At 39.2% G+C, this 25,434-nt stretch overlaps 1 protein-coding gene across 4 annotated transcripts in view; it reads right to left on the bottom strand.

The window, feature by feature from the left end:
• The window catches only part of LOC131189197 (cullin-9-like), a 51,080-nt gene that overhangs the window by 6,620 nt on the left and 19,026 nt on the right, over positions 1-25,434 (bottom strand). For all 4 annotated transcript variants that reach the window (XM_058165176.1, XM_058165172.1, XM_058165175.1 and 1 more), the window contains 24 exons: positions 25,081-25,308; positions 24,148-24,238; positions 23,867-24,038; positions 23,162-23,267; positions 15,890-15,985; positions 15,104-15,279; positions 14,313-14,446; positions 14,029-14,214; positions 12,582-12,697; positions 11,866-12,048; positions 11,511-11,668; positions 10,592-10,832; positions 10,267-10,438; positions 8,072-8,217; positions 7,072-7,180; positions 6,573-6,769; positions 6,228-6,487; positions 5,763-6,126; positions 5,313-5,453; positions 3,339-3,503; positions 3,080-3,243; positions 2,083-2,176; positions 1,478-1,552; positions 948-1,058 (listed from right to left, as the gene is read on the bottom strand). In XM_058165176.1, coding sequence (XP_058021159.1) covers positions 948-1,058; positions 1,478-1,552; positions 2,083-2,176; positions 3,080-3,243; positions 3,339-3,503; positions 5,313-5,453; positions 5,763-6,126; positions 6,228-6,487; positions 6,573-6,769; positions 7,072-7,180; positions 8,072-8,217; positions 10,267-10,438; positions 10,592-10,832; positions 11,511-11,668; positions 11,866-12,048; positions 12,582-12,697; positions 14,029-14,214; positions 14,313-14,446; positions 15,104-15,279; positions 15,890-15,985; positions 23,162-23,267; positions 23,867-24,038; positions 24,148-24,238; positions 25,081-25,308 — 3,885 coding nt within the window. The remainder of the gene's footprint in view (positions 1-947; positions 1,059-1,477; positions 1,553-2,082; positions 2,177-3,079; positions 3,244-3,338; positions 3,504-5,312; positions 5,454-5,762; positions 6,127-6,227; positions 6,488-6,572; positions 6,770-7,071; positions 7,181-8,071; positions 8,218-10,266; positions 10,439-10,591; positions 10,833-11,510; positions 11,669-11,865; positions 12,049-12,581; positions 12,698-14,028; positions 14,215-14,312; positions 14,447-15,103; positions 15,280-15,889; positions 15,986-23,161; positions 23,268-23,866; positions 24,039-24,147; positions 24,239-25,080; positions 25,309-25,434) is intronic.

Raw genomic sequence — 25,434 nt, 5'->3', positions numbered from 1 at the left:
TAATGGGAACTAAGCAAGCAGTGACTGATTCCAAAACAGATCATGGAATGTTTGTGGACAGTTCAATGAAAATTTCAACCCAGGCAAATTCCAAGGTTGGAATTATTAGGACTAGAACTGTAACCCTTGGTGTCTTGTGTAGAAGTGGTATCATAGCATTTCTTTTTAAAACTTCATTGAAATGAACAATAGGTTGACAGGTAGGTAGGTAGGTAAGGAAGAAAGGATTTAGAAATTTGCAGAGAAATAATCTTGAAAAAATTAGGGAGAAAATTATACCTCAAATTTAAAGTAATGGCTGAATTGTTTCAGAATAAATCAGGCACATTCATGTTTCGAAGAGCAGGACTAGCTTGAACGTAGTTTTTAAATTGGGATTTTTAAAAAAGGGGTTTAAATGAGGTTTTAAATTTGTATTTAAAAGTTTTAGGGCATCAATTGAATTTAACTGTCGATTCTTTTAGCTGTTTATATGTATTGTATGTTTTCTGTTGTTTTTTTGGCTGTGAACCGCCCTGAGTCTTTCGGGAGATGGGCGGTATACAAATATAATAAATAATAATAATAATAATAATAATAATAATTACTATGCTTTGAATGTAAATTTGAAAAAATACTATTTAGGCTTTGAACAGAATGAAAGTGTCCACAAATACCTTATTATTTTGCATTCTACTGAATTAAAATATCATGTTGCAATAACAGTTTAGCCTCTTAATTTTACACTGTTCTCCCATTCCATTTTTTTCCCCAATTACTTTTATTTCCACTCTTTCAATTACATGTTGACCATCCAATACAGTTCTATGCACATGATGTGGACCTCCTCTATTACACTTTCTACAACCTTTGTGGGGCTATAAAAGTATAAAATAAAAAAAGCAGAATTGAAAAGAAGGGGACAATGCTGCAGAAAAACAGAGCATACATTGAAAGATGGGACTTACTTTTCGTGCCTGCTCCAGCACTTTGCAGGCATCAACAACAAAAGTCAAGGTCCGAATCTGTGGCACATCGCTGACAGTGGAAACTCTACTGCGTAAGTTCATAGCAAATTCCTGAAATTGATGAGAACTGCATCAGCTTTCCTGATGTCTACTCTTATTTACTACATTACTCAGAAAAAAAATACGTCTTTTTATAAAACGTCTAGGGTAATATTGAAAAAACATTGAGGAGGATTACTTGCAGAATATTTACAACAAAATGAAAAAGGACATGAGCTCTACTTTCCTGCTAAAATGCAGAAAGTACGAGGGAAAGGCGAGTTCTTTTCTAGTAACAAGGTTTAATTTTATTTATTTGTTTTGAAACAAAACATTCAATCTTCCTAAAATTGCCTTTTCACATGATGAAGTGATGACATATTACTGTTCTCAATGACTAGAATGTCCCACAGCTAAATATTCTAAGATGACCAATGCATAAAAGTACATGGTTAATGACGCAGGTTCAACTAAAGAATAGTGATCCTGACCTTTGCTTTATGATGAAAAATGCACCTTTCATTATAGTCTTGGAAACGCTTTTCCTGTCGAGCTGCTTTGCTTACCTGAAGGAAAGAGATAGAATGCAATTATTCAAAGTAAAAGCGAACATTATTTCTTTTAAAATTTCTTAGGCTGTACATATAATGTGGATTTTATACATACGTTGGAAAAGAAGTCCAAAATTACAGATGTAATTATACTTCTAAAACATAAGAGTTGGTTACTGATATCAGGTATACTGATAAAAAACCAAAGTAATATTACGGTAGGACCTCTGGTCACAACCATAATTCGTTCCATAACTTTGGTCGTAAATCAATTTGGTTCCGGCCTGAACCTACTTTTGGAAATTTGGTGCTTACAAAAAAAAATGGTGCAGAAGGGGAAATCGGCCGCTACAAAAAACAAATGTGAATTTTTTGATTGGAACTCGATTTGGTGGTGGTCAGAAGCATTCATGACCAGAAGTTCTACTGTATTTACCAAATGCCAGGTAAATACCTGGACTTGCTTTAAAAGATCATATTACTACTTATATTTCCTTAGAAAAGAATATTCCTATATCAGGCTTGTCTTTTGTGCAAACACTCACCATGGCAGAGCAGTTGTAGTAGTCCTTATGGGTTGGTTTCCAAGGTTTCAGGCAACGCCAACAAAATCCATGGTTACATTTGGCACAAGTCATACTGCATATAATGGGGATGAGGGCCATTAGTACGATGTGGACACCAACTTCATGCTTTGGATCATCAATGTGAAAAGTAACTCTAGGGCTATTTCAGCCAAGTACATGCTAATGAACAAGATCCAGGTCCCTCCACAAAGAAACATCATCTGACAGGACCCAATAGGAAAGTTTTTTCTGCCACAGTACCCACCATTTGGAACTTAACTCCCCTGAGATCAGATCGGCCATGACCTTATTGGACTTCTGGAACATTCTAAGCCATGGCTTTTCCATCTAGCTTGAATCTAGTAAACGGAACTTGCAACGTGGCTGTGTTGGTAGGAACTTAATGTGTACTCTCCAGCAGATTATGGGGACGGAGTGATGTTTTTTTAAAAATGTTTTTATTGTTTTTTTTAATTTGTGAGATGGGTGACCACATAAAACTGACCAAATAAATAAAACACGGAAAGCACTACAGTATTAGTGTAGTATGGCACTACAGTATTAAAAAGGAAAAGGAAAAAAAGGAAGAAACATTTAAAAATAAAAGCAAATACTAGAGAACACTTTCTCTTCCAAAAGATAACGAATAGTAAGGTTCAGGTGATGCTCTGTCTGAGCCATCACATCCAAACATGGTCAGTGAAAACGCTAAATTATAAATATATATTCTTTAAGCTCTATTTGGATTGTATTTGTCCTGTAAGATTTCAGATCACATGAGGAGCAACTAAGGCTGCAAATGTTGAGCCAAGGTGCCCAGACACCAAGAACCAATATGTAAGGAGGAAACCTAGAAAGTACTTTCTGTCCATTAAATCAAGTTTTCCATTTTAACTTTTCAAAAGAATGTTAGCAGTAATGAAAAAATATATTTTTTTTCCTCCTTATACAAAAGTGTACTGAAAAACATACTCACTGTAGACAGCCTTCATTTTTCTCTATTTGAGCTTGGCAGCTTGGACACCGTTTAGATATGAGTTTGGCCAGGTGCTTACTCTGGGCTTCCACAGTCATCCCTTCATAGAAACCACCATCATCCATCCACTGAGACATGTGACTGCAGCTGGCAGGATAGTGGGCCTGTAAAGAAGCCAAAGAGCGAACTACATGGTAAATTGTCCTAAAAAGAGACACATCCCTCCCCCACCTGTCTCCAAGTTTCATGTTAACCTTACTTCAGGAAAATTGCAGCTGAAGCAGGAGATCCAAGAACACTTTGAACAAGCTTCTCCATAGCAAAGGCCTTCCTTGCAGAGTATTTGATCACAGCCTTGAGGGTTGGTGCACCAAGTCAGGTTTGAACAGCATTCAACATAACCTCTTAGAAGGGCTTTTTCATACTGTATTAAAAATGCATGAATGTTAGTTTTGGAGTTCTCATTAAAAATATCTAGGACACATTTGTATTATATGTATATTATAAATCTCTTAACAAAAGAAGCAGATTTTCAACAGGTTTCTTATTTTTTTAAAAGATAATTCTATTTAGGATAGCACTTTAATCCTTACTAAAATTACCAACGTTGGGTGCAAAAATAAGCTACCTTATTCCCTAAGAATTTCTTGAGATGAGATTTATCCCTTCATAAACTAATCTAATAATATTTTTCTCAATAAAGAAATATATTCAGTAATTACATAGTAATATATTAAGTTACATCATTTTCTGAAGAGGGCAGGTAGATAAAATGATGTTATAAATGAAATAGTCAGCAAAACCAATTAGAATAGTGCTTCACAAACTTTTTCCTTCATTACCCAAAACCATTTACCAGAAAATTGTTATTTAAATATCTTTATTGTGATGGGATAATGGGTTTGTGTGTCATTGTGTGGAATTCTGTAACTAGGTTAAATAGGAAAAACTCTTACTCTTCGGGAAATTTTAAATCCTAACACTTCAGATGGAATAAACAGATTACTTTTAAATCCATTTTAAAGATATGGACAGATTAACATGGAAATAATGCAAACTCACAATTAATATAGTGCCTTAAATCAGGGGTCCCCAACCTCAGGGCTATGGCCCACTGCCATGCCCACTTTGTGGCCTGTTTGAAACTGGACCATGTGAGCAACGTGCGTCCACAAAGCTTTCTTTGCGTGAGAGGTGGGTGCACCTGCTCACCGCTCACACAAATGGTGTTCTTCTTGCGGTTGTTCCAAAGGCTAAAAAGAGCCTCTAACATTCAGAAGCATCATGTTCACTAGCTTTCTGCCTGGAAAACTAACAAATACAATGTTTCTGAAGGCAAGAGGTGCTGGAAAAATACACATACCCCCTCCAATAATACATTTTATGGGATTATATCTACATCTATTTTTTAATTTTATTTTTACTATAACATAATATGCAAGAGAGAGAGAGAAAGTACAACAGTATGCAAACCAGTATCTCTGGATAAAAAAATATTTTATCTTTTACTTCGTTTCGTATATCGCTCTCTACAAAGTCATATACCAAATACGTCGACCAAGTACTCTTTAGATTCCACCAATACTCACTGCACAAGGAGAGGAGACATCTGCAGACATTGCTTCAATTATTTTAGGAAGATTAAGATTATTTTAAAGAAATTCTGCAGACAGTCCTCATTTAATGACTGATCACCTTTTGAAGTTACAAGGGCCTCAGCAAGAGTGCTTTACGGCCCATAAAACACTTTTGACTGTTGTAAAACATTGTGCCATGATCAAATGACCACATTTCAGGTGCTGGGCAGAAGGCTTATATTTACAACTAGTTGCAGCATCCCAGGGTCCCGTGGTTGCAACTTGTTTTATTTTTTGCCACTTTCCCATTGGATGTGCTGGATTTCTTAATGACCAGATGGTTTGCCTAATGACCATGGTGATTCGGTTAACAACCATCATAAAAATGGTCATAAAATCAAGTCAGGTTGAAAATCCTGAGCCCAATTTTGGACATGAAGCAACAACTACCTGAGTCATATACAGCAAGGGAGTCTCTACTAAGGTGAAATTTGGCATGCCTAGCATAATGGATTAACAGCTTAATTCTTCTATGACCAACTTTCAGGCTTCAAGATATAGCAAGCATCCACTCATAAGAACATAATTCCTTTCTGGAGGGGACTGGTCAGTTTTTCAATCAGCTAAAGCCTGTTTTTTATAATTACCCTGCTTACCTTAGCAATGACTTCTTTGGAGGAAATTATAGAGCGGATAAAGGCAGTAGTGGGTTGTGCAGGGCAATCAGAAATGGGACAAGTGCAATTCAGAATCAGGTTTTGTTCAATCCGAGTAGTCAAGTATTCATTCCAGCAGGACTAGTTAAGAAAAAAATAAAAATAAAAATGAGGGCAGAGGAAGAAATAGGAAATATTTCAACTGCAGTTTACCATAGATTATAAAAGAAAATGCTATTAAATTATTTGAGAATGGGAATGGAAACCAATTATAAATATTGACAAAGTTCTTTCATGGATATGAATAAAATCCACAGCAATGAAACACAAGATGAATGTTTCAGGCTTCCAGAGGAAGATGGCAGACTAACACGCTACTACTATGACAGAACGAAAACAATTGTTCCTCTTGCCAAACACCTATTATCATGGTAGTAAAGAAGCAATTACCTTACAGCAGTAGTGCATACAACACAGAAGAGGCAGATCGTCTGTTTCATTCAGAGGATTCACACAAACTGGACAGTTGGTGACAGGGCTTGAAGGTGGCTGAGGATTTCGCACTTGCAGCCCTGAGAAAAACAGCATCGACTCTTGGTCTTCTGTGTATTGCTGAATCAGAACATCCACATTCCACTTACAGTGTATCAGCAGATGTTGAGCTATATCTGCAGTCACGCTTAGAGTATCTGACACCTTCTCCACTGTTTGGGTCATCAGCAACTCAACTTCTTCTTGATTCATTGTACGTCCCATAGGCAAGAGGACCGTCTCCATCAGAACCTGTTCTGTGTCAAGGCCAAAGGTATCCAATCTGACAAGAAAAGCCTTATCAAGAACAACAACAATAACAACAACAAAGGATTGTTTTCACTTTCTACTGTATCTGCACAACACGTTAACGTACAGCATTACCTTTTGGTTGTGTCTGACCCAGAAGCGATCTTTGATTTTTGGCAATTAATGTTTTGAAAAATGAGCTGGGCTTGACCCCGGTGAGGTGTGGAGGGCTCTGCCGAAATATACTCCAGGATATGTGGGTTATCCTCCTGGCGTTGTATGTAACCTTGGCTCAGCAGATGCAGGATGCAAGAGAGGACATCTGTGCTACTACAGCAAAAGTTCAAAAATTTCTGGGTACTGCCAGACTCCCGTTTCTGGCAGGCATCAATCACCTGAACAAGGTAGAAAGAACGAATGAAGAAAATCTTTTTGGCTGCCAACTGAGCTCAGCAAAGGACTTGTCCTTGCGTTCCATACCTTAAATACCAGGTTGTCGATATGCATCTCTTTCTCTGCCTTCAAGATCTGGACAAGGAGACAGCAAATGGTATTCCTCTTCTTCTCCAGAGCACAGCCCTCATTTTCTTCCACATTCAAATACATCTGTTTGGGCAAGAGCCACAGACGCTGACTGGATGCCTGGCTCAGTGTCCCCTCATTCAGCCTCAAAAGACCTAGCAGCCAGGGAAGACAGGGACTGAGCAGAGCTAAGATATTTTTGCCTTCCTAAATTCAGCTGTATTCTGTGACACATGATTAGGAAAATTCTTTTAAATTCATCACTAAAGTTGAAATTAAGCTTCATCATTGAGTCATGAAATCAACTAAAAGCTTATTTAATGATTCTGTCATAAAGAAATTAAGATGGAATATATTATATAGACAAATAAAAGTCATAATCCCATCCAAATTTTCAGGCCACTTTACATACTCTCATTATCCCCTCTCCTTTTACAGGAATGTCCTCTCTACTTACTCTGCCTCTGGGTGAGGATCCCATTCTCCTTTGTCAGAGGTTTCAGGGCATGACTTAGGAGGACAGGGGAGAGACCTGTGACTTCTAATAGTGTCTCCACAGAAACTTCCTATAACCAATAAAAGAAAAATAATAAAGTTAAATATATAAAAAAGAGTCAGAGAAGAAAGCGGTGACATCTAGTCTTTAGCTCCTACTGTAAAGAATATTGCAAATTCAATAACCCTTCCATTCTGAGACCTAACATGTTTACAGAGATATATGCTACTGACAAGGGGAAGAGCCCCTAATAATTTCGTAGTATAGTGCAGAAAGAATCAATCCAGAATCACAAACGGTTCAGCAAAATCATCCCGTTCGGAATAACCCAGGTCATATGAGATTATAATACAGCAGAATATGTCAGGAAACTCTTTTTTTTCAGAAGAGGCAGTCTCATTGAAAGGTATTCTATACAACTGTCTGCAGCTTAAATTTATTCATTTGTTTTATTTTTAATTATCAGATTTTTATTCTGTCTTTATAAGCAATACCAGTAAACAAAAGATAACAGAACCCCTAAGCCACCTCCAGACTAAATCAGGCAAACTAGATGACTGACCGCAAGCTGATAAAGAAAAGTCATTTATCCGACATTATGCTATTACACTCACCTAATCAGGGAGAAAACATCCTTATTTTATGAAAAGGACAAATTATACCTATCTGTACCAAACAAAAATCCAAACAGAGCATGTTCAAACCAAATTTTTTATCACTGATGCCTCAATAAAAAACAAATCCTTAGGAAATGCAAGGATACGCATTTCCATTTTTCAATAACATGCTTTCCCTTCCATAAGCCAGAAACAGGGGAAAGGAATAAAGACGCTAAATAACAATTACTCTATGACTAGCCCAATCAATGTCAATAAAGCTAAAGCAGATGGATAAATACTAAGTATAGGTATGAAGCAATTTCCTATGATGTCAATGAAGTAAGTATCAAGGTAGTCAGGACCTCAGCATGGTTGAAGCACAGAAGAATGTACATTTGCAGGGTGGACACCTGCAGGATGTAGCCCTGGTACTTTAGCTCAGCATGACCCAGCCATGTCCATTGTAAACGCTGGGGCTTTGTATGTTCCATCCCAAAATGGCTCCGGCCTAAAAAAGATGAAAAAGTCAGTCAGAGAAAAATACACTGAAAGCTCACCAAAACATTTCTATAAGCCCTCAGTCCCAGGCATGGCAATTATTTAGACACTGAGAACTCTCCTTTTTAAGATGGCAACAATAATCATAGGCCAATAATTCCATCATCTAATGGGATGCAGAAAGCATACCTTCACTATCACTAATCAGTAGTGCTGCCCTCTGAAGCAGTATTCTCCTTGAGATTCGTATGCCCCCGATTCTGACCCTATTCTAAAAATTCCCTAAAACCTGTTTTTTGTTCTCTCAGATCTCAAGACAGTATGATGGTGGGATTCTCAAGGGTACTCTTGCTCTGAATAAATACCAACCTTTTTGTGTTTCTTCATATTTTGATAATTATTTTTATCTGCTTCTAATATTATACGCAGCTTGTCTTGAATTAGGAAGCCTTACTATAAAATTTAATTAATTAAATCATCTCATGGTCACCAAGTACATTACTTATCTCTACTAATGGAGGGGAGAGGGCAGCAGTATGCTGGTGTGCAACAGAGGTTGTAGGTAATGATGGTAAGTTTTACATCCTGCCATTATTCTATACAACTAAAGGTTGTTGTTTTTTTTGCATAATGCTTCACTCCTGTTTACCCGTAATAACAACTCTGTGGGCTAAAAGAATGACTGTTTTCTAAAAATGAAAAAATGATAAGAATAAGATAAATTTTAAGATATGCAAAACACTGAAAGAATGATAGTAATCCGTTGTGAGAAATGAATATCAAAAAAATGAAAAAGGGCTGAGCTGAAAATGGTGTTTTTGCCTATTTTGTTATAGAAATATCGATACATCTGCAGCAAAAAGTTTAATGAAATGAAGTGAGAATAGATTAATTAAAGAGTTTGTGAGGTAAATAAGAACAGATAGTGTTAATAATGAATGGATGTTGAATGAATGTTGACTAAATACAAACTGAATGACCAGTATGAAAAATGTACAGTGAGGTGGTTTGGTTACAAAGAGAATAAGAATTGAAGAGCAAAACAAATATATAAAGAAAGAGTGTGTCAAGAAAAAAGGGAAACTTGGTGGCAGCCAAACATCATTTCTTTTTCTAAGACTACCATTTAGATCTTTTTGGAACTAGAAACATTAATATAAGTAAACCAAAGGTGCTTTTTCAAGAGGCGACTGGACTTTCTGGTTTTTCTTTGAAGATGTTTCGCTTCTCATCCAAGAAGCTTATTCAGCTCCAACTTCTCAATGAAAGAATAAAACAGATTAATTTCACAATTGAGGTTTTGTAAGAGAGAGTGGAACACAAACTCCAAGAACTGAAATCACTTCTACCAATAGAAGTAATAAAACAAGTCACAGAATTTATAAAGAAGGCACAACTAATACAGAGCTGAAGAAGCTTCTTGGATGAGAAGCAAAATGTCTTCAAAGAAAAACCGGAAAGTCCAGTCACATCTTGAAAAAGCACCTTTGGGACAACCATGAACTGGATGACTGAGATCTCTATAGATCATAGAAGTAAATATTATGCCAAATAACAGTGTACACTTTGCAGTGTACACTACTGCAGTTTCCTATTCATTTTTTAAAATCTCCAACCATCTATAATTTAAAACAGTAAAATGAGGTAGGCACAAAACTAGGCAAGTGCCAGGCAATATTCCAGTGAGGTTAGCCATGTTGGAAATTTAGGGTCTAGACAACTCTTTGCACTTTATAAACACTAAAATTTTTACTTCTAAGATACAGTTATACTAACTAAATATGATTTTTCCTTGTCAATTGGCTAAGTTCCTTACTCCTATAATTAGCAGTTCTTCCAGAGATAATAAATATTTATGATCGTCTCTTTAAAAATCTATTGAAATTTCTTTAGCAGAAATCTAAACTAGTAGTTTCCAGGTTTGTGAACCCCCCCTAATTATGAAGTTTCTGGGTGAAGTTTTTGGTTTGCTTACCAACAACTACACCAGGATGCAGTGGGACCTATAAAGAACACTCCTTCCTAACCCAATCTGGACTCAGGATAGCTTCAGACTCACTCTGGGTATAGAAGTCTGCAAACTTTCTCAGCTGCTGACTGAGGGAGGATGGGAAAAATTTGGCAGGGTCTTCCAGGTAGCAGAGGGGAGAGATGGTCCAACAACGTGGAGACAAAGCCAATATCTTTACTTCTGCCTCATCCTCCTGAGAAAATGGTTTATCTTCCATCATCTGGGAGCAAAACAGATCCAATATCAATTTTGTGACTAACAACAGGACATTCTTGGCAGCAATCAACCAGACAAAACAGATTTGAGAAGACAAAAAACATTTTCAGTTCAGAGGACTACTTTTGCTTTAGCTTTGTTCTTTTCGACTGCTCACCTCACTTTCTTTCTCCTCCTCCTCCTCCTCATGGTTTCCTTGCTGATCTAGTTCCAGCAGATGCTTGTCCAATTGCTGCAACTGGAAAAGATGAAACTGTTGCTGCTGCTCCTCCATCTCACTCAAGTTCTTTAGCATCTGCTGAGGGAAACGGTTGGGGAAGCAGATCCCAATGTGCTCCACTACAGCAGATTCCAGCCATGTCTTCCCTTGAGACAGAAGACGATCTCCTAGATAGTATCTGGAGAGGCAAGGTGTTCAAGGTGAAATTCAGAACAAGGGTCATCCAACAGCCACACTTATTCCCACAGTCCTTACAGTGTGCCTGGAGATATAGGCTTATTTGATTCATAAGGAGCCAGGTCCCTTCAAAGTACAGATAGTCCTCACAAAGTACAGATAGTCCAACCACAATTGAGCCCAAAATTTCTGTGGCTAAGCTAGACAATTGTTAAGTGAGTTCTGTCCCCCATGACTTTTCTTGTCACAGTTGTTAAGTGAATCACTTCAGTTGTTATGTGGTTAACTTTTATTAACTGCTAATTGAATCTGGCTTCTCCATTGACTCTGCTTGTCAGGTCACAAAATGTGATCACATATAGATCCTGGGACACTGCAACTATCATAAATACATACCAGTTGACCATTTTGATTGCATGACCATGGGAATGCTGCAATACTTGTAAGTGTGAAAAACAATCATAAGACACTTTTTCAGTGCTGTTGTAACTTTGAATAGTCACTAAGCAAACTACCTGTACTCGTTAAAACAGAGCCATATTTATGTTCTTGAAGGTATCTTCATCCAGATGCTTTATCATTACTGCCAAAAAGCTTCCTACCTGAGACCTGTCTACTCTGTTAGTAAAAGTAGTATATTCATCTTTCCCTTCCTTCTCCCTCTCCACAAAAGCCTCACCGGTAGAATCGCTCAAAAGTGTTGGCCAACTCCAGATCTGCTAGGAAGAGGACGGGTTCCAGGCTCTGCTGTAGGCACTGAAAAGTCTCCACGTTACCCGAATCTGCCCAGCTCTGTTGGATCCACCGGTCAATATAACGAGCAAACTGCTCACTCACCTGGAAATCAAATTAATATGTTACTTGCCAAACATTTATTTAACATGTATTTCTTTCTGTCACATTAACCAACTACAATTTAATAACTACTTTTGGAAATCTTGGATAACGACATGCTATTTTTTTAGAGAACAAATTTGGAGTCTCGAATTGTACATCTTTGTTCTATGGAAATATCTACCTGATCTCTAACTTACATGCATCGCTGTCAGGAAGGAGAGCTGTAACAAGCCTCCAGAGAAACCATGGCATAAGGCCAGCATGAAGGAAATCTGTTGTCCAAAAAGCTCCTCCATGGCAGTCCGGAGACGCTGGTAGGTTCTGCAATATTGTTCCACAAAATCAGGAGCCAGCCAGGAGGACTCCAAGAAACATTTCACCTGGACAACAAAGAAGAGGGAGAGGCAACATTTCAACTCTTTTAAACTAGCTCAATGGGACCTCACCTGGGAAAAATTTTGTTAAAGAAGGCTTAACAATTTTTCATTGGATTCAAGCAAATTTCATGCCCAGTTGTTATTTGTTCAAGATGTTCCACCTAAATATTTTAAATAATTACCTGTTTATTTGTATACATAATTGTCTAAAAGCAACTAAGAGCCATGTGCTGGAAATTTAACAATAAACTCTACCTAGCTTAGCAGATAACAAAGTTGGAACAAACATACTTACACGTGAAAGCTTGACTTCACATCAAACTCTATCTGAAGCCTCAGAGCTCCTAATACAGTTCTCTAAAGATGCCTTAACTTGTACCATGAATTCTAAAGAAGCATGAATGATGAACCGGCTAATAACTTATGATAGAAGATGTCGGTACAAAGACCCCAAGCCTGCATTAATATCACGATTCCCCACTTCATGCATGCATTCACCCTCTTCTTGCTGGACACCACCTTTCAGCCATCCTTACCTGCTGCTGTACTACATCTTTCCAGCATTGTGTGATGCCTGTCATCCCACAGGGTTTATTCACTGCTGGCTTGATAACTCCTGAGCTTGATTCCTTGTTCTTACCATTTTTCCCATCTGCAATTTGCATGTTACACAATATTAAAGAACCATACAAATCCCTAGTTTTTAGTATGATGCAACAACAATCTTTAAAGCACCTGACAAATTGACTCTCCTGAACAGGTGGGATTCTACTACTATTTCCCCAAAAGTCTGTTCCATGTAATTCCGTTTATACAAATGTACAACGAACAGAAATTTGGTGTGCCTTTAAAATTATCCCCATTAGAAAAGTGGGTTTTTTTAGACACTAGATAGTTTCAGATTTTTGGCTATACCCAGGGCATTTGATATAGAAAAAGCAACAATCTCCCCAAAGATACTGGTTTTCATATATTCTTTGCATTTTATTACAGTGATGGCTAACCTTTTTGCCATTGCGTGCCAGGATGGGGCGGGGGGAAAGGTTCACGTGCACACCCATAATTTTATGTGCCCTGCCCTGAGCATGCGCGTGCAACCCGCCCCTCCCTCCCCCAGCTCCTGGCACATGATGGCCTGGTAGACCCGTTTTTCTTTCTCACCTGGCTCCAGATCCTCTCTATGCATCAGGGGCAGGCAAAAACAGCCTTCCCCACCCCCTCGGAGGCCCTCCGGAAGCCCAAAACGACCCATTTTCCAACTTCCGGTTGGACAGGAAGTGACATTTTTTGCTGTCCCCAGCCTCCAGAACCTCTCTAGGAGTCTCTGGAGGCTGGGAAGAGCAACATAGTCACTTCCTGTCCAACCGGAAGTTGGGAAATGGGCTGTTTTGGGCCTCCAGAGGGCCTGGGGAAGGCTGTTTTCGCCCTCCCCAGATGCATAGAGGGGATCTGGAGCCAGGTGAGAAAGAAAAACCGGCCTTCCCCACCCACTACAGGCCCTCTGGAGGCAGGAAACAGCTTGTTTCCCTACTTCTGGTGGGCCCAGAAGGCCCAAATATCAGCTGGCTGGCATGCGCATGCGCGCTGGAGCTGAGCTGGCATGCCCACTGATATGGCTACGCATGCCACACGTGCCATAGGTTTGCCATCACGGTTCTATTAAATTCAAAATAGAAAGAAAGGAAGATAAAACAAGAGACAATATTTTACATTATTTCCCCTCTCAGACTGCAGCAAAAGATTTCTGAGATACAGAGCTAACATAGTCCCCTAAATACTTGTCTCCAACTTCCCAAATCATTTACAACTCTTCTCCAGTCAGTAACTCCATGCATCAATCTTTACAGTATACCAATAATCTTACAGATGACATGTGTTCTTGTCAGTATGATCATATAATATCCAAGGGTATAAACCCTTTTGCTACCATTCTGTCAACACTTGCCCCCTTTTCACTTATTTGCCCCAAAGGAGGACACTCACTGGTTTTAACAGGAGGCTTCAGCTCCTCAAGTTCAGGGCCAGCAGAATCCACGTGCACTAGCAAGTGGCTCAGGCGCCGAACACGGGAATTAAAGATGGAAGCTCGGCTCATGGAATTCTTGGCTGCATCCAGATTTTCCAAGTATTGAGTTAGTAACCATGACATGGGGCTTATGCCACTAGAGTCTGGAAAGATAGAAAGACAGTTAACACACCTGCTTGGAATGGGAAGGGATAAGCAAGACCTGGTTATTAAAAGACCTGTGCAAGGAAGCAGCCAGTACCTGGAGAGGTGATACTCTGCACCAAGGGAGTAATCAGGGCCTCCCAACAGGTCTTGCCTAGAGCCTGGGCAGCCTCATCATCAGGAAGGAAGCGATTGGCAAATACTTGCTCATGGCGCAAGGCACTGTTCAATCTGCAGTAGGAAAAAGATGTAGCTTATTTGGATTGGAACAAATAAATTCCATAATGTAAAAAAAAGAAATATGGTGAGGTGGCAGGAACTTAACCATGATACATTGGTTATACGTTGTCAGTCACCCAAAATCACTTATGTGAGATGGGTGATTTGATCTTACAAATCAAATCAAATTATTAATATTAATAATAGCATCTGCCTATCCCAGGTCCTTGGAATGGACTCAACAGAGGAACAAGAATACCAAATTCAGTCTAAACAACTGGCTGACTGTACAATGAGCCATAAAAATGCATGGAGCTGCAACCAAGGCAAAAATCAGATAAACAAAATCTAAGTTTGAGGCAGAAATGCAACTTCAGAAAGTGTCATAAACATAAAGGGCGGGAGGGAGGAAGGAAGAGCATTCAGACTTTACAAGATTCTGTTACTGTTACCTTTTAAAAACCATAGCATTCATAACTCAGGGTCCTATTTTGATCTAACTTGAAGTGCTGACACAAATTAACGAGCAGGAACATGGGTATTTTAGGAATATTGGCCTGCAGCAGTGCTCATTTCTTTGATTTGCAAAAGCCAGCTCTGGGGCAGACCCTAATCCCTAGGATAGCCCTGAGGAAAAGGACAAAAAAATTATATCGGAAGAGGTCTGACCTGTTGAAAAGTTGTAGCAGCTGCATCCGATCTTCTAAGATTTCCTGGCACCAAGTGTGTGCCTTGGTGGTATAGAAGAGATATGTACGCCGGCACAGCTGCTCTTTGAAGATGGGCCAGAAGGTGGGCTTGGGACCTAGCACCTCAATGCCACGCACCCGTGTGTCAATGCCACCCTGTAAATAACAAGTTTTCTCCAATGGGGAAATACTTTTCAAGTAACTCCCTGTCTAATATGCAGGTGCTTTTCAAAGATATTTCTATTTAATTTGCAGAGCATTCAATTTTTATAGTTGAACAATACTTCTCATATTATCAACAAAAAACCCCAGTATTCTATAAATTAGAAAATTGTAATAGGACAGCAGCTACTATGTTTTTAAAACCAGTTTTTTAATGTATGAACATTGCAATAAAGGAATGCCAGAATGTCAATATTTCAAAGGGAAAAAAAACAAGAAAGTAAAATTCAATACAAAAAGGCAGCATAAATGGTGATTAAGCCAAAAATAATTTGTCATCCATCATACTGTATAGCAAAATTTATATCTTCTCAGACACTCATGCAGTTATAATTCACATAGCCGATGAATCTATTTTCTCTATACCATTTCCAAATATAAACTATAAGTAAGTGTCAACTTACTGTTTGGAAAATGAAACACTTATTAAAAGGCTCGTTAATCAGAGGAAAGACTTATTTTGCTGACCGATTTATAGCAATGGGTCAAAAACTATTAGCTCTTTAGCCTTTGCTTTGTTTCAAGAAACAACATTCAGACTTACCTGTTGACAGCGCTTAATTTTGATCTGTATAATTGGGCAGAAGCGGCTCATATTCTCCAGAAGAACTACTCTATTGGCTGTAGGTAGAACATTCACCTGTTAGAAAAAGAGCCAAAGTCTCACCAAGGTAAGAAATGCAAATGAAGATAGCAACCTGCCTTTTTGTAGTGAAGGAAACCACAAATCAAGTATGCGCTGTTCACAGATGTAACAAATTAATGTAATTAATAATGTATGGGAGGTTATAATGTTCACTCTATAAGAACAGCATAAATGCATCTAGCAGGGCAGGAGAAGAGGGCACTTCTTTAAGTCTGACGTGAGAAAGTTTGTAAATACAAAATCAAAGAACCCTTCTCCGTTCAACTGAAGTTTTTAGGGACAGGAAGAACATCATCCATTATCAACAGAAGAATATACATTTCATCAAGAATTGGGAGATTTCTCTCAATTTCTGAAGGCAGCTTAGAACAAAAACAGATGTATATAAAACACATCTGATTAAATCTTCTCTACCACCAGTATTCCTTCAATTATATTTGTAAACACTATCCTCAGAGCCCTAGCATCACATAGAAACTTTCAGTATGAGAATCACATAGAAACTTTCAGTAAAACCATCAAAAAAAGTTTGGGACTACATGTCAAGCTACATGTTGGCATTTAAAACACGGCAATAATACAGCTCCATCCTTATTTAAATGAATAATGGAGAGGAGGATCCTCCTGCTTGCAGAAACTCTTGGTTATTTCAATTTTTAACAGAGGTCAAGTTCCAGGAAAAACTAGTTATAAATTACGAGAATATATTTTCAGCAGTGAGACAGTAGAAAAGAAGCTGACAGATATGATTAGATGTCTAAGGAATTACGCTTCCATTGCCACATTTATCTGAGAGTCAACCAATGAAAACATTAAGTATATGTGTACAAAATCCAAATGAACTTTCACATTAATGAGCTTTAGCTTCAACCAGACACATATACATCTCAGTGGTTAAGTAACAATATTTGCTTCTGAAGTGTCATCATATGTCACTCTGGTTCATTGGTTAGGTAGCAGTTGAAGAGAAACAATTCTAGACCTAAGATGAGTGCCACTGCTGGTTAATATAGCAATAGGAAGCCAGACAAAGTTTTCACTCAATAGATAGCAGCTCGGTTTGTTTGAAAAGATATAACAACAACAACAATAACAACAACAACAACAGAGTTGGAAGGGACCTTGGAGGTCTTTAATCCAACTCCTTGCCCTGGCAGGAAACCCTTCACCATTTCAGACAAATGGTTATCCAACATTTTCTTAAAAATTTCCAGTGTTGGAGCATTCACAACTTCTGCAGGCAAGTTGTTCCACTTATTAATTGTTCTAATTGTCAGGAAATTTCTCCTTAGTTCTAAGTTGCTTCTCTCCTTAATTAGTTTCCACCCATTGATTCTTGTTCTGCCCTCAGGTGCTTTGGAGAATAGTTTGACTCCCTCTTCTTTGTGGCAACCCCTGAGATATTGGAACACTGCTATCATGTCTCCCCTAGTCCTTCTTTTCATTAAACTAGACATATCAAGTTCCTGCAACCGTTCTTCATATGTTTTAGCCTCCAGTCCCCTAATCATCTTTGTTGCTCTTCTCTGCATTCTTTCTACAGTCTCAACATCTTTTTTACATCGTGGCAACCAAAACTGAATGCAGTATTCCAAGTGTGGCCTTACCAAGGCATTATAAAGTGGTGTTAACACTTCACGTGTTCTTGATTCTATCCCTCTGTTTATGCAGTCCAGAACCGTGTTGGCTTTTTTGGCACCTGCTGCACTCTGCTGGCTCATATCTAAATGGTTATCCACTAGGACTCCAAGATCCCTCTCACGGTTGCTACTATTGAGCAAGGTACCACATATACCTGTGCATTATTATTTTTTTTGCCTAAATGTAGAACCTTACTTTTTTCACTGTTGAATTTCATTTTGTTAGTTGGCGCCCAATGTTCAAGTCTGTCAAGATCCTTCTGTATCTTCAGCCTATCTTCTGGAATGTTGACTATTCCTTCCAGCTTGGTGTCATCTGCAAATTTGATGAGTTCCCCATCTATCCCCTTGTCCAAATCATTGATGAAGATGCTGAAGAGTACTGGGCCTAAAACAGAGCCTTGGGGTACCCCACTGCATATTTCCCTCCATGTGGATGTAGTTCCATTGAGGACTACACATTGAGTGCGGTTGGTCAGCCAGTTACAAATCCATCTGGTGGTCGTGCTGTCTAACCCACATTTTTCTACTTTATGTAGTAGTAGTTTATGGTCTGCTTTATCAAATGCTTTACTGAAGTCCAAGTAAATTATATTGACAGTATTCCTCTGGTCCACTAATTTTGTCACTTTGTCAAAGAATGCAATAAGATTAGTCTGGCATGATCTGTTTTTGACAAACCCATGTTGCCTTTTGGTTATTACTTTGTTTGCTTCTAGGTGTTCAGTGATTTGTTGCTTGATTATCTTTTCCAGAATCTTCCCTGGTATTGAGGTCAGGCTGATAAGTCTATAGTTTCCTGGATCTGTTTCCCCCCCACCCTTTTTTTTTGAAGATGGGAACTACATCAGCTCTTTTCCAGTCCTCTGGCAGTTCCCCTGTGCTCCAGAATCTTTGAAAGATATAATTCAGTGGTTCTGAGATCTCGTCTGCCAGTTCCTTCAGAACCTTGGGGTGTAATTCATCCGGTCCTGGTGATTTGAAATCGTCTAGGGTAGACAGGTGTTCACTTACCATTTTCTTCCCTATTTTAACTTGTGTTTCTAATCTGTTTTTTGTAGTGCTGTTTTTGATAGGTTGGATTGTTTTTTCCTTTTTGTGCAAAGACAGATGCAAAAAATAAGTTAAGTAGATCTGCTTTCTCCCTGTTGCTTGTCACCTTCTTGCCACTTTCTCTCAGCAATGGGCCAATTGTTTCCTTGATTTTTTTCTTATTTTTAACATGTTGGAAGAAGCTTTTTTTGTTATTTTTTACTTTTGTCGCTAGCCTTTGTTCATTGTGAGCCTTAGCTTTCCTCACTTCATCTTTACAGGCCCGGGCTATTTGCTGATATTCTGCCTTAGTTATTTGCCCCTCTTTCCACTTTTTATACTTGTCCTTTTTGTCTTTCAATTTGTCAGATAGTTCTTTATGCATCCATGCTGGTTTCTTTTGAGATCTAGTATTTTTCTTCTTCATTGGTATTGTGCTAGACTGCGCTTTTATAATCTCACTTTTCAAAATTTCCCAAGCTTCTTGAGTGGTTTTCCCCTTGAGGATTCTCATCCATGAAATCCTTCTCAAGCTCTCTCTAAGTTTATTGAAATTAGCTCTCTTAAAGTGCAAGACTCTAGTTTGACTTTGTTCTACTACTTGTGTTTGTATCATGTTGAATTCCAATATTGCGTGATTACTTGTCCCCAAGGTTCCTGTAGCTTCATATATTTCATCTCTGTTAGTGAGAATTAAGTCCAATATGGCTGATCCCCTTGTTCCCTTCTCTACTTTTTGGGAAACAAAGTTGTCTGCTAGGTGTGTTAGGAACCCATTGGATCTTCCACTTGGTGCAGAGTTTGTTTCCCAGTTGATGTCAGGGTAGTTAAAATCCCCCATTACTACTGTGATGTGCTTCCTATATACCTTAGTTAGCTGACTAGCAAAAAGTTCATCTACTTCCTCTGTTTGGTTGGATGGCCTCTAGTATAGACCTATGGCAATATCATTTTCTCTCCCTTTAATATTGACCCAAATGCATTCAAGATAATTTTCATCATTGTTGTGCTCTATTTCTGTAGAAATGTAGTTATTTCTTAAGTGCAACTCCACCTCCTCTTTTATTTGGTCTATTTCTTTTAAATAATTTATATCCCTCTAGCTGTATGTTCCATTTGTGGGTTTCATCCCACCAAGTTTCCATAATGGCAACAATATCATATCTGCCCACGTTTACTTGAATTTCTAATTCACCCTGTTTATTCCTCATACTCGGTGCATTGGTGTATAGACATTTGAGCCCATTTTGATTGACCTTGTGTTTACTGTCTACATAACCTGTGTTGTGCCTGACTGCCCCTACTTTCTTGCCACCTGTTTGATTAGTGTATATGGTATGGCACTCACTATTAAATGCTTGGTTTTGCTTGATAGCAGGGCTGATAATCTTACCCACACAGACATCTATGTTACATGCATTGATAACCCTATTAATTTTGGATTGCTCTTTCAATATAAATTGAAAGAGGCATATATCAAATTATGTCCCAAACTTATTTTTATACAAAATTTCAACTGTGTAATTTGAGGAAACGAAATATTGTTTGGAGGGTCCTTAGAATGAATCATGGAGAAGGTTACTTGTACACATGCACAAATAAGTTCTTAATTAGACATGGGTTCCCATAGAACAGTTTCCAGATAAGGTTCACAATAAGTGCTACTCCCTAAAATTAAGTACAGGTAGTCCTTGACTTACAACCATTTGTTTTGTCACTGTTAGAAGTTACAATGGCACTGAAAATGATGCCTTATAACCATTTTTCACACTCACAACTGTTACAATATCCCTGTGGTCATGTATGAAAATTCTGACGCTTGTCCCAGGGCCAGGGCCATGTGACCTTTGGCCAGGGGGGTCAAACTCAAAGCCCTAGGGCCGGATCCGACCCACGGGGTGTTTAGATCTGGCCTGCCAGGCTGCCCTGGAAATAGCAAAGGACTGGCTTGCAATGCTCTGACATAGAAAATGGAGCTCGGGAGGGCCACAAGCTCCATTTTCGCTGGCAGAGGGTTGTAGGAGGGTTGTAGAAGGCTGTCACAGGCAAAAATGGCAGCGCTCCCGAGCTCCGTTTTCACTGGCAGTGGACTAGAGGAGGCCGTCTGGAGCCTGTTTTCTCTGGCAGAGCACTCCGGCCACCACAGGCACCCCCAATACGAGTGACATTGATCTGGCCACGCCCACCCTGGCCACACCCTCTCTGCCCCTGGCCCCCAAAGTCAAACACAACCCTAATGCGACCTTCAATGAAATTGAGTTTGACACCCCTGCCTCTGGCAGTCTTCTGACAAGCAAAGTCAATGGGGATGCCAGATTCACTTAACAACCATATTAACTAACTTAACAACTGTAGTGATTCACCTAACAAGTGTGGCAAGAAAAGTCATAAAACGGGACAAAACAGGACAAAACTCACTTAACAACTGTTTGCTTAATAGCAGAAATTTTAGTTCTCATAAGTCGAGGACTACCTGCAAGCAGTTTCTCTGGATCTTGAATTGCTTCATTCAGCATTCAGCCTCTTTCACCATCCTCTGCTATTGTTGACTTTAGGAATACTTTTTTGCATTGGATAACAAAAGGAAAGTAAGCTAATATAGGTGAACAAGAGACAGATCCAACCAAGTGGCAGTTAATAACTCAAAGGCACCGTGAGCCAATTAGAGATGATAAAAAGGAAGTTCTGTGTTGCCTCTGTTCCTTTACCTCACAATTACCAAACACCCAATAATAAAAGTAGGTAAGGCAGGTGAGGGATCTCTATACTGTAAGCTCACTCAATAATTGCTAGACACAAATCCCTGGCAGGGAGTCAAAGTCGCCAGGGATGTTCCATGCTATGGTGTCTGCCTTCTTGAGGGAAGGTGGTGCCTCCATTCTTGAAAGAAACAGTGGTACACCCCATTCTCAAGTGGCCTCATCAGTCTTGGATAACGATTGTTCTATCTTCAACCTTCCTTTTGGAGAATGGTGTTGAAAAGGTGGTTGGGGATTGCAACTGCTGAGGACCTTAGAAGAAAAGGACTATTTTGATCCATTTCACTCACATTTCACTCTGGGATTTTATGCAGAGAAGGCCATGGTTGTACTGAGGTGAAGCCAGGAGGGAGGTAGCACTTCTTGATCTCTCAGCAGCATTTGATACTGATAACCACAACATCTGTCCAGATTAGCTCCAGAATGGTTCTCTTCCTTCTCTTGGGACTGGATCCAGTCCCGCCCGGGGGGGGCGGGGGGACAAGGAAGAAAGGTCACTTGCTAGGCCCCTAATATGTGGAGTGCCCTCACCTCTCCCACTCAACATCAACATGACATATGCTACCGATTTGGGGTTTGATTTTATCAGCCCAGCCTAGCCGAATGAGACTGTTAAAATCCTGTCCTTGTGCCACGAAGCTATGTGAGCAGAACTGGGGAAAAACAAATTCAGATTAATCCTACCAAGGCTGAGTGGCTGTATTTGTTGAGATCCTTAACATCCCAATTTTGATCTTGATCACTTCACTTCCCCATTCAAAATGGTATACAATCAGAGGATCCTCTTGAATTCACACTTCTGAGAAGCTGGTATCTATGGTCAAGATACCTTCGCACAATTTCCTCTACTATGCCAAATGTTCCCTTTCTTGGATAGGAAGGATCTTCAAATAATTACTAATGGCTTAGTCAACTCATAGCATGATTATTGCAATGCACTCTACAGAGGGCTACCCTTGAAGGTAATTTGGAAGCTTCAATTGGTCCAGAATACAGCAGTGCAGGAAGGGATGGGTGTGCTTTAGTATATCCATGTGACAACTCTGTTCTATAAAGGCTGGTTATTACTCTGCTTCCAGGTATAATTCAAGGCGCTCGTTAAGACTTATAAAGCCCTACCTGTTATAGGGCCTAGTTATTTGAAGGTTCCTCTGTCTATCATGATGTCTGATACAAACCAACAACACTTCAATTAAATGGTGTCATCTTTCATGATCCAAGATGTGCACTTTCTCCATCATGGCACCTGCCCTCTGGAATGCAATTTCCCCTGCCATCTGAGTGGCTCCTACTCTGAAAGCACTTTGGAGGGTCTTGAAGACGTGTCTTTTTTTCCAGACTTTAGGCTAGGATGGTTAAAGTCCATCATTAGTTTTGTTCTTGACCAGAATCACCATCTTGTTCTGTATCTGATTTTTAGTTAATGCTTTATTGGCTTTCTGTTTAATTGCAACTGCATTTTATCTTTCTTGTTATATTGTGAGACACCACAGTCATTTGGAGTTGTGCGGTGCCTCAACAGAATAAATTAATTAAACTGTTGAGAGAATTTCCCATAATTTGGGAAATGGCAAGTTTCCAACAGAATCTCAAATCAAGGATGGACAGCTCAAACAAATCATATTCTTTGTAGAAGGTCTATGAATCCTGACTGTGTTAGCAATATAGCAGAAAATGTTCCTTACTGAAGGTTGCTAAAAACAGACTGGCTTTAGAGAGAGAAAAAATGAAGCACTTACAGTATTGAGCTCACTTGTGAGGCCAGATGTGTTATCTCCTCCCATCACAACAATCCGAGCTGGCATGTAACTGGAATCCTCACTAGCTACTATTAAAGTCATCTGCCTGCAGCAAAAACAAAATTTTGTATCTATGTCAGACTTTGGATGCATCCTGGCATACTCACTAAAGTCTGCTTGGGTAACTAAAAATATTTCATGAAATAGCCCTAAATATATTTCTCTCAAAGAACAACTCACGACATAGACATAAACACTGACATATAGACCTACATATGCAATCATAACCAATCCCCCAAATGTAACTAATCAATCTGGGCAATATTTTTTTCTAGACCATTTTACAGTTAAATGTATAATATTGCATTTTTGCAAACAGCAATTTGAAAAAAAAAAAGGGAAGAGAAGATTTTTAATTTGCTTTTTCATTGCAAAAGTCACTGTGATAAATTATTTCATCATCTGCTATCTGCTAATCTCACAATCCACCATAATGAAATTAAATCCGACTTATCTATCCCTCCTCCTTGCTTATGCGTTATCATTTTGCTTAATGAAGAATTCCCAATAATTGAAAAGTTTGCACATACTTTCATGACTTTGATCAACTAGCTGCTTAATTCACATTTAATCATAGAGCTCGCTCTTAACTGCTGCCTAGAAACTCTCAAAGCCAATTAGCTAACTGCCTTCATTGGGACTTACCTGACTACCACTCCACGATGCATATAGACATTGATGTAATGGGACCCTGTGCTACCATTAGACTCCCAATAAGTCTTTGGATTTTTGTCAGTCAGTTTATTGGCTCTATGTGGATTAGAAGAGACTTCTATCCTCTCCCAACACTTGTCTTCCTTCACCTCTACATTAGAACCTAGGAAGCAAGGGAGAGAAGGGGAGGGAGAAAGAGAATTACTCCTTTTATAGCAGATCAGTGCATGAATCCTCCAATTTTTAGCTTCCAAAGGGCACAAATCATTTACCTTGGCAAAGGTTGCGCAAGAAAACATCAAAAAAGGGGATATTAATAGGCTGGTGGCTTCGTCTATGTTCCTCTATCTGTCCTAGAACCATCTGTATAAACAAAACAGAATATATTCATTAATAAAACTTAAGATTTAGTTAAAGAAAAACTTTTATTCTTAAATCTACTTATTCTATAATGCAAGCTATTCAACTGAACAGAATTTACTAAGTTTCTGTTTCCTACCACCCTCTGTATACAGAACTGAATCATATAGACACACACACACACACAAAAACTCACACAAGCATCAGAAAGTTGTTTATTTCTAAACAAGAACAGAGAACAGAATCTCATAATTTTAAGAAAGATGTTTTTGACCAAATTTAGCTCTTGACCCAGCAAGAGCCTGCTGCTGGCCCACTTCTGCAGCCACTTGCCGCAACTCGCACACATCGCCCCAGCCTCCGTTTTGTATTTAGATGCCTGCTGGAAGGCATCTGGAGCCAATAACAGAGCTCCAGATCAATCTGGAACTCTGTTATCAGTTGCAGATGCCTTCTGGCAGGCATCTAAAGGCAAAACGGAGGTCAGGGCGATGTTTGTGAGTGGTGACAAGCAGCCGCAGAAGGCGAGGCAGGTGTCAGGGTGTGCAAAGCCTGGTAAGTAGGGCAGCTCCACCACCCCCTTCCTCACCCTAGCTTATTTTTTACCTTTGTGCCTCATCCCACCCCTGCACCCCGGTGTGTGTAGGGTCTTAATTAGGGCTAATTTTGTGGATGGGGCTTAATTTGATTGCATGAGCTCAAAAACATAATAGGGCTTCTTTTCAAGGTGGGTCATCTTTTTGGGGAAACACGGTACGGATTATTTGACCAGTCTGTTGATACTCATTGCCTACCTGTTCCTAGGCCAGCTACCTAAATACACACACAAGAAAGGTCAAAGTTACCTGAATGCAACCAGCCAGGATACTGGTTGTCATCTTCTTATAAAGGCTAGCATATTTCTCACAGTCAGTCACAAGGTCCCGCAACTCTGTCACCAATAACAGATTGGAGTTGTGCTTGTCCATAGCTTTGGTCAGAGCTTCCTTTGTGCCTACACGACACATCACAACCGCACAATCCTTGTTGGTGGTAGCTAAACGATGCAGGAAACGGATGAACTCCTGCACAACCTGTTGACAGAAACATAATAAAATCTCAGCAAGGAAGTGTACAGAAAAGGTTTTGACAAGTCAGTTCCTCTTTCCATCTGTATTTCCTTTTATCCCTCAGCACCAGTCACACATATTCCAGGGGAT

This window comes from Ahaetulla prasina, chromosome 1 (assembly GCF_028640845.1).
Source record: "Ahaetulla prasina isolate Xishuangbanna chromosome 1, ASM2864084v1, whole genome shotgun sequence".
In the NCBI taxonomy this organism is placed as follows: domain Eukaryota; kingdom Metazoa; phylum Chordata; class Lepidosauria; order Squamata; family Colubridae; genus Ahaetulla; species Ahaetulla prasina.
This window is presented reverse-complemented; position numbering and strand designations above follow the sequence as displayed.